Source organism: Centroberyx gerrardi, chromosome 17 (genome assembly GCF_048128805.1).
Source record: "Centroberyx gerrardi isolate f3 chromosome 17, fCenGer3.hap1.cur.20231027, whole genome shotgun sequence".
Taxonomy (NCBI): domain Eukaryota; kingdom Metazoa; phylum Chordata; class Actinopteri; order Beryciformes; family Berycidae; genus Centroberyx; species Centroberyx gerrardi.
Window position 1 is genome coordinate 8679957 of NC_136013.1, and position 15307 is coordinate 8695263.

The 15307-nt window shown below is 41.9% G+C and overlaps 1 protein-coding gene across 1 annotated transcript; it reads right to left on the reverse strand.

Moving 5' to 3' along the window:
* Window positions 1-34: 34 nt before the first annotated feature.
* On the reverse strand, window positions 35-15266 carry hltf (helicase-like transcription factor). Its single transcript, XM_071912386.2, has 25 exons — window positions 15178-15266; window positions 14412-14596; window positions 13953-14119; window positions 13283-13407; window positions 12931-13019; window positions 12522-12593; window positions 11269-11460; window positions 10405-10479; window positions 10237-10297; window positions 9965-10016; window positions 9505-9575; window positions 9315-9362; window positions 8745-8846; window positions 8535-8626; window positions 7964-8107; window positions 7461-7593; window positions 7116-7251; window positions 6080-6259; window positions 5431-5546; window positions 3700-3881; window positions 3375-3497; window positions 2371-2483; window positions 1659-1839; window positions 1260-1340; window positions 35-982 (listed from the first exon to the last, which is right to left on the reverse strand). The coding sequence occupies exons 2-25, from the start codon at window positions 14589-14591 to the stop codon at window positions 839-841; spliced, it is 2859 nt and encodes a 952-aa protein (XP_071768487.2). The 5' UTR covers window positions 14592-14596; window positions 15178-15266; the 3' UTR covers window positions 35-838.
* Window positions 15267-15307: the final 41 nt, after the last annotated feature.

Below are 15307 nucleotides of genomic sequence, written 5' to 3' on the forward strand. Positions count from 1 at the left end.
CCCATTCTAATATTCATGAAACATACAGTATAACTTGATTTATAAAGAGGTATTTAGTCAAAGTTTTTCATTGTTGAACACAGCTCAAAAGAAATAATTTCATATTTATGTTGAAAAAGCACTCACGTTATGAAAACCGCTGTAAATCTCTGGTTCAGTACAGTAGAAGAATAAAAGATCAGTAGTCTGTCTGATTCAGAAATGGGAGGAACATAAAATAAAAAACAAACAGAACATCGGAATTTTCCAAACTAGACTTTTTTTTCTTTCTTTACATTCGGCTTGTCTACCCCTAAATCCAGAGTCAAGCTGCTACACTACATGAGTTTTTTCTAATATTCATTCCAAGGTCCTTGAATGTGAAAGATACCTACATTTTCAACAGACATATTCACCACCTTTATTTGCCACCTACCAATGCATACCATACCTTTGATGCTTCTGTAAATGAAAAACCATTAAATCCTAAAGATCACAACTGTGATCAAAAAATGAAAGCTCAACAAGCAAGCTCAGAAACTTTGCACTTAGAAGGTGCTGCTGTGCATCTTGTAAATAAATCAGTATAAATGACTGGCTTAGTTTATCATTGAATAAAACACATTTACAAAAATTAAGTATGAAATAAAACAAAACTGGAAACGTTAGCGACTGTAAAAGAAGAGTTGAAACATCTTGGAATGTGATTGAACAATACGAACAAAACAGTAACATAAAGTGTATGAAAAATCTCTGAATCCCTTTAGACATGAAGAGCCTGGAACAGTCAAACAACACAGTGTAACAGTTCAAACACAGGCGGGCGCTTGTGTCGCAGTCTCAGCGCCGACAAATCAGATTACAGCTCCATCAGGGCTTTGATGTCATTGATGCGAGACGTTTTCCTGTCGGCGCTCTTAGATCCGAAAGCCTTCTCCACCAGATCCTGCTTCTGCCTCTGGATCTTCACCATGTTCTCCTCCACCGAGTCCTTCACAATGAACTGGATGAACAGAAACACACAAAATAAAAATATTTGAATGTTAACTTAATCTGTTGTACACTGTCCACATTTGAGTATGCTGCACGCTGTGTTCACTGCTGGTCTTCCAAAGTGAATTTCCTCCGCCTTAGCGAGAGCAATCTTTCACTGGTCCGGTGTGAGAAATACTAGAGCCGAGTAACATTTCCATTCCTGACTGACATTAATCATAATAATCACCAATGTAAAACACTCGAAGTTTGAGACAAAAGGTTATACTCCGTCCTGTCTTTCTCACCTTGGTGACGACGACCTTCTTGGTCTGGCCCAGGCGGTGGCAGCGATCGATACACTGCTCCTCAGTAGCAGGGTTCCATGCCTAAGACACACACACACACACACACACACAGTCAAGTACAGGTTCACACTTTAGCATATTAAAACTAGACATCATGTCAGACCATGCAGGGTATTTTCAACAGGTAAGTTCAGAAGTGAAAAATGCATCTATCATGGACCAACCAGTTTACATCCTTTAGACAGACAAGTACTGCTCCTCGCTCATGTCTGTGTGTTGTCTGCACGACTGATGCGCAGTTGAAATTTTGGGGGAGGTGCCAGTAAACCCAGTAAACACAGAGGCATAAAATCAGGCATGAGTGTGTTAGTCCGGTTGCTGGTCGAAATCTGTACTCACAGGGTCCATGAGGAAAACATGGGAGGCGGCGGTCAAGTTAAGCCCCACCCCTCCAGCTTTGAGCGACAGCAGCATGATGACCGGGCTGTCGGGGGCGGGGCTCTGGAACTCCTGGATGACCTGGGCCCGCCTCTTCTGGGTCATGGTGCCGTCCAACCGCACAAAACTGAAGCCATGCTCTCTGGCAGGGAGCGAGAAGAAGTCATGAAATTATGTCACAGAAACTTAAATAAAAGGAAATCTAGAAATTCGCCAGTCAAAAGCTACTGGTACACACTGACAGATCGTATGTTTATTTTCAAAATCTTGCTTGACATGCAGAAATATCTAGACCTGAACACGGGAAAGAGAGGTGAAAGAAAATTGCTTAGGGGAAGTTTCAGGATTTTTAGAAGCTTATTCTATTGACCACTAATCCAAGACCCACAAATCCAAGTCACGGACAATTTTGTTTTTGAGAACTAGGCACCAGCCTCCTTCTACCATTTGATATTCTCCCCATATTTTCAAAATCACAGGAAAGCCATCCCACATACTTCTTATAGTAAAAATTATAATAATAAATGTGTTGCTAATAAATGCTCATGGGTGCCAATTTCTACAAAACACTAATAAAAACAGTGGTGCCAAAACCATCAATAGCATAGGCTTGTAAAAATCCTGAACCTCTCCTTTAAGTGTGTGTGTGTGTGTGTGTGTGTGTGTGTATTACCTGAGTGGGGTCTCCAGTATGGTGAGGAAGCGTGTGAACTGAGAGACCACCAGACACTTGATGCTGCTGTCTTCATATTGCAGCCTCAGCAGGTTGCCCATCAGCGCCTCTACCTGTGGAGACAGAAACAGAAACACACGCGCACACACACACACACACACACACACACACACACACACACACACACACACACACAGTCTGATAAGGAGGAACAACAAGACTCTCACATGGTAGAATAATCTACAATTCCCCTTTTGTCACTGCTGAGCTGCTGCAGCGAAGGTTTTGTGAAATAGTCTCAAGACTTTTTGAGCGATGGTTACTTGGCAGCTCAGTAGCAGCTATGTAACAGTAAGACAGCGAGGGGTCCGGGTGCAAAACAAGAGAAATGACTTCTGGGGAAAAAAGAAGAGGATGAGGGAAAAAAAAAATTGGGCTCCAACATCAGGAGCAGAGGTTCTACTGGAAATGGGTAGTAAGTCCAGACGTCTAATACATTGTAATGCCATAATAAAGGATCACTCTAATTTAAATGCGTTTCACTTATTCGTTCCTATATGCGTTTTATTTTAGGCCTCAATTCCACTAAATCCAAATAATTTATTTATGATGATAATTTCTGACTCCCGAGTATTTTATTGTATATCTTAGATGTTAAAGCTTTAACTTACAATCAAATGTATCTGAGAATCTTGATGATCACTTGAGCTGATCAATATTTACTAAACAAACATATTTCTTCTTTGCTGTATATTGCAATTGGTACATGAATTGCACGTACCATTGCATGAATTGGTTTGAATATAAAAGAAGATTTTCTCAGACATTCAAAATGATTTGTACTGACAAGAGATTCTGCACACCTTTCCTTGTGAGGAAAAAATTGTAGCCTCTTAAAATTTGGGAAAATGGAGTCAACATTGCGTTTTTGCAATCTCTTTTTCTGCAATTAATTTTGCAGCCTCAGTGTGTGTGTGTGTGAGTATGTGTGAGTGAGTGCGTACCTTTGAGCTGGTCCTCCACTTCTCAGAGTTTGTGTTGTCATCTTCCTCCATTTCCTCCTGTGGAAACTCCACCAGTTCACTGGCCTTGATCTCACTTCGACAGAGAGGACAGCGCGCCATCTCCTACACACACACACACACACACACACACACACACACACACACACACATATATACACACAACAGGGGGGGAAAAGATGGTGCAATTAAAGATGAAGCAGTCACTTCATTTAAAGAAGACATGATCGTATTAATAGAGCACATTTGTCGAATATAATAATCCTAAATACAATAATCTGTTATCTGCTGTGGGCAGCACATGTACCTGCTGAGTGCTGATGACCTGGGCAATGCAGGGCCGGCAGTAGACGTGGGCACAGTGTGTAATGACGGGCAGACGGACGGAGTCCAGACACACAGAGCATTCCTCATCAGACCCGCTGGCCAGCACCAGCCTCAGCTTCTCCACCAGACGCTCCCGCAGCTCCGCTGGCGTGGCTGCTGCACCTGCACAGACAGAGCGAGAGTGCAGAGAGCGATTTATATGTGGAAATAAAGACAGAGAGAAGAGAGAGAAAGACGGGTGAAAAGTGCATTGAGGCAATGAGGAGAATCAGTCAGGCACCGATCATAATGGGCCAATAGACGGAATAAATAGTGTCTCTGTGTTTGGCCAAGCACCTTTCCAACAGCCTGGTCACATTATAGGCCTTCATTCATTAGTTATGATCATGCACCATCTGACAGTAAAGTCTTTTCATTTCTTTAATAGAAAAAGGGCCCTTGCTGGTTTTAATTTCAGAATTGCCCGGAGCGCAGCACAGAGAGAGACTTTCATTCCATTTGGCTCCTTTCTGACAGAACATTTTGAGAGTGCCTGATTATTTTATTCACTTGCTTTTTTTCAACTGTTAAACGTTGACAGCTCACATATATTCATTTCTGATTTTGGGTTATGAATTAAATAGCCTATGTGATTAGAAACAGTTTAATATAGTGGACAGAAGGCAGAGCCTATGCCGCTTCAGTGAAAACATGTTGTACTGGAGGCAAGAGATGAGAAAGCACCTCAGTCATCAACCACAGACCAACATGTAAGAGCTATGTTTAGATACATTTATTTACATGTGGTTAAGCCAGCAATGCCATGTAGCCATAAGAAAAATCTGATAAACACACTGCTATAGAAATGCTACGGTTTATGCTTGCTGTGCCCTTTTATATGATGTGCTGTGGAAAGTCCGGGTAAAATGCATCATTCAATTAGTGGTTGGATCGGTGAAATATGAGGAAATAGGGAGAGTGAGGAGGGAGGGAAAGGGTAACAAAGTGACGAGAGGCAAAGACTGAAACATTTTGAAAGAGGAAATGGAGACAGAGAGGGAAGAGGGGGAAAGAGCATGAAAAAGTGTGGCAAGGTACACAAAGAAGAGAGTGAAATATTTTGACAGAGGAAATGAAGACAGAAAAAGAGGAAGAGAGAAGTGTAAAGAAGCAGGAAAGGAGGGGAATTAAAATAAACCCTGATGAAAGAGAGAGTGACAGTCTGAGCTCTGAGCTGGGAGTGGCACTACATTACGTGTTTTAAGTAGACAGTGCAGATAGTATCACTACTGGAGTATTCAAACACTATGTATGCATGGGTGTGTGTATGCATGTGTGTGTATGTGGGTATGTGTGAGCATGTTGTGTGCAATTTCCAAGTATTAAGAATGAAAAAAGCCAGAAAAAACACAATAATCTCCAATGAAAAATAAGTTTCAGTTGAGTCAGTGTTTCTATTACATAATTTAGCTGCGGTGGCAAAATGGAAATATGATAAAAATTAATGATCCGGCCTTATTGATCAGCCCACCCACAAAAAAAATAATTACAACAAATTGCCCCTATATCATGATATAACAAGCAATTTTGAAGATGAAAACCCCTACTGGAACGGGAAAAGGAGAGATTCACAAAAAACTAAATTCCAAAACTGGTTATTGATAAGAAATTCTGAAAAATACAAACAAAAAAAATACTAAATTAATATATAAACAAACATCACTGGTTTTACCTAAGTCTGAGGATATCTTTGAGATCAGACCGGAATGGCAGCAGTGCTGTCGGAGCCTCATCAAGATGGCCAACACATCAGCATAGTTACTCAGCACCGTCCCCTCAGCTACATATCTACACACACACACACACACACACGCACACACACACAAACACAAAGAAACAAAACATTTCTCAGCAGCTCTCAGTCATTTTTGATAGACATTTAGATGAAGCTCTTATCCTGATAAACAGTGAAAAGACAATAAAGCAACAAACAGTAATGAAGCCGAAAGTCAGTATTATGGTCAGTTCAAGCAGTGTCAGGCAAAACACAATGCTAAGAACAGTCACACAGTAGTAGTAGTAGTAGTAGTAGTAGTAGTAAATGGGCAAGAGGGTGGTGTTGGGGTGTTAGTGTCCTTCCTGTAACCAGTCACAGGTTTGATCCCTGCAACATCCGATGTGTGTTCATCGGTTTCGTCACGTTTTCTACCCTCTGATTTGCTTCATTCTTATTTATATCCTGGCAACTGCTGTATCCTATTTTTTACTGCTGCAATTTCCACATGTAGATCATTGTCGTTTCATCTTATCTAAGTCGCTAAAAGTGGATAAGTGTCAGCTAAATGGCTAAAATGTTAACATGCACACACACACACACACACCTGCCAATGGTCTTTCTTCCCTCGGTGCGTGCCAGCTCATACTCCTCTCTCTCCTGCTGGGTCAGCTCCACCTGCTCCACACACACTGTCTTCTCCGGCAGAGACACCAGGGGGCGCCCATTCACCTCACTGGTCTTGGTCCGCCGCAGGGTGATGCACTTCACCAGCGTCTGAAGGTTCCTGCACACACAGCAGTCAAGTATCTGATGGTATTGATATCCGATGTCTCAGTATCAATACTGAATTATGACAGACGTAGACAAAATGACAAATCCACTCCCACCCACCCTTTCTTTTAACAACCAAGGCAGGTTTCTAGAAAAGGGAAAATTGAAATAGATGTGCTAATTTAACAGCACAAAGTGTAGTTACTCTGTGTATTGGTAAATTGATCTGATGTAATCAATATGGGTCTAAATACCAAAGGCAAGAGAATTCCTGAACATCAATTGTGTGAATGTAGATAGATTCCTTATACATTTAAATGAGCTTGGCAAATAAAAAGCCTTGTGACTGTAATACAATGCCAGCATTTAAGACACTATAATTAAAACTATAACTGGAACTATATTCATGAAATTCTGATTAACTTAGGGGAACTGGAAACATTTCTTCAAACAGAAAGCTGTTATGAAGTGTGAAATTATTGATAATCAAATCCCACCAGGGCACTTTCTAGTCTATGTCCCTCGAGACTTCTCTACTGTCTCAAACAAAAATTCATAAAAGTGGCCCACTCTCCTTTAGGAAAAAAGTATAGTGTCATTTCTACGCAGGGGAGCCCGGTCCCTCTGGAAATACTGGAAAGTTGTGATTCTTACTGTAACTGTGGTTGGAACAAGAGAAGTGAACCCATGACCTTTTACACCATGAGCACAGCTGGGATTTACTTCATCTAAGAATAATATTACATCTCAGTAATATTGCCTCCTACCTACTGCATCACTGTCGCACTCATATACACAGTGAAGAATGGCCTCTTGAGCATTATCGCTGTATTATAGAAAAGAAATGTAATCTATTGGTTTCCACTCACTGAATGCCGGCCCTGTCTCCTTGTGTCACTGGTCTCTGGATCACTCTGTTCCACCACTCCCTCACATCGAAGGGCTTCAGACGCAGGAAGGCAAGCAGCATCCACATGTCCTTCACACTGTTCTGGATGGGGGTGCCTGGAGGGATGCACACACACACACACACACACACACACACACAAAATGATTCATGGCTCCAAACAGCGACTCAGAATTGACTTATACTGTAAAGAATTGGTTTATTCTGTATGTTTATATGTGGGTGCCCAAATGTATCTGTGTGTGTATGTGTTTGTTTATGTGTTAGTGTGTGTGTGTGTGTGTGTGTATGTGAAGGGGGGGTATACCTGAAAGTATCCAGCGCCGCTGAGCTTTCAGGCCGAGCACGGCCTTGCTCATCTGTGCGTTGGGGTTCCTAATGATGTGCCCTTCGTCCAGCACCACCCTCAGCCAACTGATCCCATGGAGGGGACTTTTATTCTGAAAGGAACACAGACCCATTAAAGAAGCTTTAGAAGCTTTTTCAGAAGCAAACCATCTCTGCATACTAAATGCACATTGCTCATTTGAATATTGATGTCATTTAGTTATGCTGCAGTTTCAACTCATGAACTGAAATATACACTGTAGATTTAAGACTGTTCATTGGTTGCCATTTGTGCAGCCATGCTTATCAAGATCAACTGAAAAAGGAACACATGGGCAACTTGAAATACAAAGTCAAGGTAGGAATCATTACTTTCACAGTCTGTACCCCCAAACTCAGCTTATTTCTTGTGCTCCTAAATGTTTCTGTTTAAAAACAGTCACCTTGGAGCCGTTGATATAAACGTGCCCTGTCTCCACTCACCCCGAAGTCAGCAGAGAGGACGTTGTAGGTGGTGAGCACCACATCCTGGGAGGACAGGAACTTCTTGCTCCTGTTGCGCTCTGAGCCGTAGTACAGATACACATTCAGCTTCACGTCCGCACGAACATGCTGCTCAAACTGGTCCTGCACACGCACGGGGGAACAGGAAAACAAACATCACACGTGTTGACTTCAGGGAGGGAAAGGCAGCATCACATCTGGCATAACAGGCAACGACTCACATTTTACAGGTTTAAAAAATGACTGACATGGAAAAATAGAGTCTTGTGGTTTTGAGCAATGTTGGTCATTTCTGAATCTTTCACTACCTTTTCTTGAGTTTTGGGGTTGTCTGCTTATAACAACCTTCTCAACATGATGTCTCTGTAGATCTTAATTAGCATAGTATGCAATCATACCAGGAGTAGCTAACAAGCTATTTTTCCACTTTATGTCCTTATATTTGCACATATGAAGAATGGGAGGACAGAGATTACATGTGAATTAAGTTGGCCGTGTGATAGAATGTGTGTCTTTTTGTGTGTATGTATGTGTGTGTGTGTGTGCCCACCAGCCAGTTGCTGAGTACGGACAGTGGGCAGATGATGAGAGTGGCTCTAGCTGAAAGGTCCTCTGCACTCTCAGGGATGGAGGCTTCGACACCTACACACACACAAAAAGGTACACAAACATCAGTTAACGTCAATATTATTCCAACTTTTTTAATCAAAACAATACATCACATAGACAATGACAGTCAAAACACCCTGTTACAACTCACTGGGGGCCGGAGTGGCCTTCTTGGCAGCTTTCTTATTCTTCAAGCTTGTATCCGATGTTGAACCAGTCAGCGCTGCAGCAAAGCCTACATCCTCCTGGAATACTGGAGCCACAGATTACAATGGTCAAGAGGCAGCTCGTCAGGCAGAAGATAATTTATTGGCAAGGTTGATGCAAAGCAAATAAACCATAGTATTGAGTTATACCACCCCAACAAAATCAAAGTTACAAGGACTAATTCAATCATGGCCATCATCACATTTTTTATGTTGAAACACTGATTCTATTGGCGCTCTGTGCTCAAAAAAAGGATATCAAGAGGGGCTCAAATACAGTATATTGGACAATTAACAATAGTTTTGATTCAGCTTTTTCAATTATAGACAGGGACATGGAGAGGACAGGGAGAGGAAGCTGATCAAGAGAGTGGGGGGGATCTTCCACGGAGCAAGAGGATTTCACTGTTCTATAGGCTTCTCCCCATATGCCTTCACAACAGCACCACACAATATTTGTTTGACATGCACATATCATAGCACATACATGCAAAGAAGAGTTAAGTCTACTGTACCTTTCTTGGGCTTTGGCTTGGTGGCTTTCAGTTTGCCTTTGCCCGTACCTAGAAGAGCAGAACGCCGGTAAGGAGAAGGCCGGTAAAAATATGTATTCGCCACAAAATCCATGTAAAAAGACAGAAACACACAAACTGCATGAACACACATTTGAAAGTGAGGTGATGTATGGAGATCAGTTCTTCTTACTTTTCTTCTGTGACTCGACCTCTTTCTCCACTACATCCGGTGAATCAACACAGATCACCTCCACCTGGGGACTGACCCACACACACAAACATGTTTATCAGGTTATATTAGATGAAACTTTATTGATCCCCGTGGGGAAATCAAGTCACTGCAGCAGCAAAGAATAGGATATAGAGGAGAACAGAATAAACAAAGCATAGTGAAGGTAACACAAAAAACAATAACAAGAAATGTGCATCATCGTCCCTCCATATTATTGGATTTACAGAGCAGATCTGCAAGTGTGCAACAATATCAGACTTACAGATGGAAGAAAATATGTACAGAAATGTGTCCAGAAGTGCAAATGTATATTGTTAGATTTCTACACTATCAAGTTGTGCAGTTGTCCTGATCGGCAAAGCAACATATCAGTGATAATAAGATGTCAGCTTGCCAAATTCAACTGAGACACACTTACCGGTCTGAACATAGAGAACCGGATGCTGTCTGATCCCCCTCACTGCCACTCGCTGAAACAAAGACACCACATCATCACTCCTGTTTAGCTCTTGTCCTGTTTTGTTGCACGTAAGCATGCAAACATTCGCTCACACACACACACACACACACACACACACACACACACACACACACACACACACCCATGCAGAGACACGTAGACAGACTGAACAACAGGCAGGTAAACAGACAGACAAACACCAAATCACATTCACTGACAGCGGTGGGTACCTTTCAGTTTGGAGGCCTTCTGTGGTTTAGCAGTGGCTTTGGTAGGTGAAGGCTGCTGCTCCTACATTGAAACACACACACTCATATAATATATACAACACTCAATGCATAATATCAATGCACTTACTTACTACACACACTCACACACTCCCTGATGGACACACTTACACACTTCTCCACAGGCAGAGGCTTTCCTTTGTGGAAGTTGGTGAGGATCAGAGCAATGGTCGTCAGAGTTTTACCCTGAAACACAAACAGAGGTTTTGAGCGTTGGTTTGATGCTCGTCTGGTCAGATAACAGCAGTCTAAAGCAGCGGTTCTCAACGTGGGGTCCGGGGACCACCAGGGGTCCTTGAGGGGGTTCCAGGGGGTCCCCAGCAAATTGATGAATTGTTAAACTTCAGCATTATTTCATTTACAAGAAGTTAACTCAATTAGAGAATGTAGAGGAATGACTATTTTGGTCATAGTTATACTGTTATCTCTCTACCTACAATACAGATAGTCATGGGATTCTGGACAAAATCATATCTGACAATAAAAATATTCTCAGATTTGGGTCCAAGAGAAAAAAATCTAAACAAATGGGGGTCTATGGCTCTAATGTGGACTAAATTAGGGGTCCTTGATATGAAAAAGGTTGAGAATCACTGGTCTAAAGCATACATATGTTGAGGAAAATAGCAGCTCTGTTCTCTCTTTCTCTCTTTTCATTGGAGAAAACATCATGTCAAACTGCATGCTTACAATTGGAGATTTAACGTTTGCTTGTTCACTGTCAACCATACACGCCAAATTTTCACACAGTTTGATGCAATATTCTCTCCCACACCAACACTGAAAGACTGAATGGCATGTATCAAGTTAATCTAATAATTTACTGGTAATTCACCAATAAACACATATATTTATCCACTAATTTGAACTACATTCCATTAGATACCATTCTCACATATTTACAAATAACACAGAGAAGTTTGTATGTGTGTGGAGTCAAATAAGTCAATGTGTAGTGTGTGTGTGTGTGCTCACCAGTCCCATATCATCTGCCAGTATTCCCCCACGAACCCTCTCGGGTATTTCTTTGGCAGAGAAGCATGTGAGGCTGTTATAGTACAGCTCTCCTCTCTTCTCCCAGAACGGAGGAAGGGCAGACTTGTTTTCACAAGCACACATCCAGGACAGGGCCTGCTTCTGGTGCAGCAGCAGAGGAGTACCCACCGACTGCAGAGAGAGAGGGAGAAGCACGTTCACTTTACAGCTGCACTAAGCAAGATATTTATGCAAAAATATCAGTCTTATCAGTCTTAAGCTCAATTTGGGGCTGCAACAGAGAAGAGCGTCTCATCACCATTAAGTGGGATTTGGTAGATTTGCCTTATTTGCCCAAATTGAGTCCTGGTGTCCGGTATGGTCAGCGGCTGGAAATCTTCTCGGTGCACAAGAAGTAATGAATCAAAACTTGAAAACAAAAACAAACAAACTTTCTCCTAAACAGTGGTGAGTGAGTGCTCTGTCCAGAGAAAGCTGGACTCACCAATAATGTTTGAACTAGCTGCAAAAAGATTTTTTTTCCCACCATCTCCACCTGCTTCAGCCACTAAGAAGAAGAAATTTAGGTCCAGGGAGTGCGCAGTTTACCGATGTCACGCAACATGATTTCTGGGTAATTAAGTCCTTCAAACTTTCCAAAACTCAAACAGTCCTGCTGCCTCACCTGCTGCCACTTGGGACTGACAAAGTGCAAAAGTTGCCTAGTGCAGATTTAAATATGAACAAAGATACAAATCAAATAAAAGTATCAATGTTCAACAAACTCATTTGTAATAAATATCATTATAATTAACAATTTACATATCCAGAGGGACTTACAATGTCTGCAGTATTAGAATAAGCTTCAGCAACATTACAAACGGCCTAAAGCAAAAAGTGCAAGGGTTGAAAATATTTCACAATAGACTGTAGGACCCTGTGTTTTCCATTTTGTGGACAGAATCAAGGAATCTGGGTTTAAAAATGAAATTTAGACATAAATAGGAATCATGAGGTTTTGACAAAACTGTTACAAAAACAGTCATTCATCCCCAATCATTTAAAACATGAGTAGTTTCTATCATGAAAAGACAAACAGAAATATGGATACGATTTAATGGGCAGGTACTTCCTGAAGCGGTGAGTTTGAACAAAAAAAAGACACAAAATATAATGCGTACTGAAACAATCAAAACACAAAAGTCGTTAATTTGCTGACCACAAACACAAAGATACACAGATCAGAGACGCACCTCAGCAGCTTCTTTCTCTCCATCTTTACTCTCCATTAAGCCGTCAAACAGATTGTCAAACGCATTCTTCAGCTGAAACAAGAGAGTACAGCATGTTAGCCCAGTAATATACAGTTTCACATTACGATACATACATGCAAACGAAGTAGGTCTATGAGTTAAAGCTGTCGGATGAAGCATCATATAAGTTTCACAGTGTTTTGAACATGAATGAATGTATAGTCAGTCCAAACAGTTTTCAGTGTGAACATTATACACCTTCTACTGTGTTCAACAATGAATACACTTGGCGCTAAAAGACTGATGATGTCTTATGATAATGAAATCTGAAAACTCATCATCTCACCAAAAAACACTGGTATATTATTTTTTTTATCTGTATTCAATTAACTAAATGTATGTATTTTACCTCTTGTGCAGTCAGTGGGATGGTCAAACCTTTTTTAGTTGGCGGGGCACGAGCACCCGTAGGACCACGACTTGTTGTCATGCTCGCACCTAAAATCAAACCCGCACATGCAGATACACACACACACACACACACACACACACACACACACACACACACAAAGTAAACAATGAAATTAATGAAAATGACTGAAAACCACATATTTTAATGCAACAATCTATGCTATATGGATAGTTGTAGTGTATGCGTTTGTGTGAGAGATGGTCCACGAGGAAGCAAGACAGAATGGGATGGTGAATGCGTGTGTGTGTGTGTGTGTGAGACTAACAGGTACATGTTAGTCTGTTCCCACCTGTGTTTAGCTTGTATCCGTGACGTGCCATCCGTTCCATCACAGCATCTTTGTTCTCCTCTTTCCCCCAGAAGGACAGCATCACTGGCATGTTGAACTGGTTGTTCGTCCTGAAGGGCACCACTCTGAAACAGCAAACAGACGAGCATACAGTGACACACATACACACACACACACACACTCCGTATCCTAACATAATCATGGTACACCTGAGCTCACGGTTTCCCCTTAACACCACTGAAGTGCCCAAGACAACAGAGGAGTAAATAATAGAGGGAAATGAAGTAAAACATGAATCTCAAATAAAAATCAGAAAAACTAAAAATATAAAACACTGAACACCGGGGTTTGACCGATATGGATTTTTGAAGGCTGATACCAATACAGATCGTTTTGGATTGAAGCTGACAATATCAGATATTTTGTGCAGATATTCAATATCTTTAAATTTGACCATTGTCATGTAAAAAAAAAAAAGTGTTCAGTGTTTCCCTTCAGAATTTTGTTCTTGGCAGGCAAAAGCAAAAAGCCTCTGAAAAAAAACAGCATGCAGATCATAGGACACTAAAACTTTATTGAAACCCACACTACAATGGATCACAGGCCAATATCAGCCCAATATATTGGCAAACCGATATATCAGTCTAACCCAAATTAACACTGCACTGACCCCTCTACTTTGGCCAAGTTGCTGTCCATGATGTGGGCCATAGCTGCTGCCAGCTCCCGCTTGATGTGCCCCACCTGGCTGCCATACACGTTGGCCACCATCACGGCGTTGTGGTCGTACGGATTCTGGGGCTCACGCACCAACGCAACCATTTCCCCTTGGTTCACCTGCAAGGGTACAAGACACAGAAACAGGGAAGGTTTGCTGAGTGTGCACGCCAGACACACAGAGACATCTGGGACCTGTCCAGCACAACCACACTCATCAACTGAGCTGGAACAGTTCTTCGTCTTTTGAATATACACTTTTAGTATGTTTACGTTTAGTCTACTATCATACAATACGTGCTTTCTGCAGTGTATGTATTGAGTAACTGTCTTGTAATGTGTCAGCACCAAGTGAATGTCTTTGTGGAAGCGGTGTACTTGGTGATCAAAAGCGATTCTAGCTGATACTCACCACCCCAGTATAATACCTGAGGCCCACCACAGTGCCCTGCAGCTGACCGAACAGCAGGCTGCCATCTGCATCCGGCTCCTCGGACACCGCAGCACGGATGGCCTGGGTGAGAGTCTCTGTACTCCTATCACGGTCTGTAAAGAGGTCCACTTCACTGAACCGCCACCTGCGGGAAAACATGACGCCTGGAACACACCAAGAGAAAGACAGACAGACAGACAGACAGACAGAGAGAAACAGGCTCTCAGATTGGATCATTAGAGGGCAATCAGTGTTGTGCTGCACCCAGCTGTGCTTGCGTATGTTCAGTTTGTGTGAAGCTGTGTGTGAGACATCAGTTGGCATCAGTTGACACATTTAACTCCTGTCTAGTGGGTGTGGAGATGAAGGCTGTGCAGGGACTAGGGGACCCTGCACCAGTACAGCCTTCATAACATGACCTGTTCCCTTCTTGGAGAAGACGTGCAAAAAAATGATAACATCACTTATTCCTACATTGGCTAAAGTAGCTGTTACATAGCTCACTGATACCGCCAACTGCAAAAGTCATGTAAGACTAGACATGTTAGACTCTTGAAGCTGCGTACCAAGCTAGCAAGTCTAACTAGCAAAAATCAGCTAGCCAACTAACAAGCTAACTAACGTTATCCTTTTTGCATAACGTTACACCACAATCTAGCGTTAGACACATGTATGTACTCTTTTTGTTGATAAAACACACAAAATCACAGACAAAGTGCGGTTATTAACAGTAACAGTTTCATACTGTTTGCTTCTCCTCGGCGATAACCGACTTGCTGATCCGGATAAACACGTTGTTTAATGTTTCTGATGCTGTTGTTGCTGTTGTTGGTGATACGCTGCTGACTGTCAACGTCGCACTAGTGTCAAGTCAG

Coding starts and splice junctions, on each gene's coding strand:
- hltf (XM_071912386.2), bottom strand. CDS start 14,591: ATGTTTTCCCGCAGGTGGCGGTTCAGTGAAGTGGACCTCTTTACAGAC. Junction 9,363..9,504: donor GGTCGAGTCACAGAAGAAAA/GTAAGAAGAACT, acceptor CTGCTCTTCTAG/GTACGGGCAAAGGCAAACTG. Junction 7,252..7,460: donor GCGGCGCTGGATACTTTCAG/GTATACCCCCCC, acceptor GCATCCCTCCAG/GCACCCCCATCCAGAACAGT.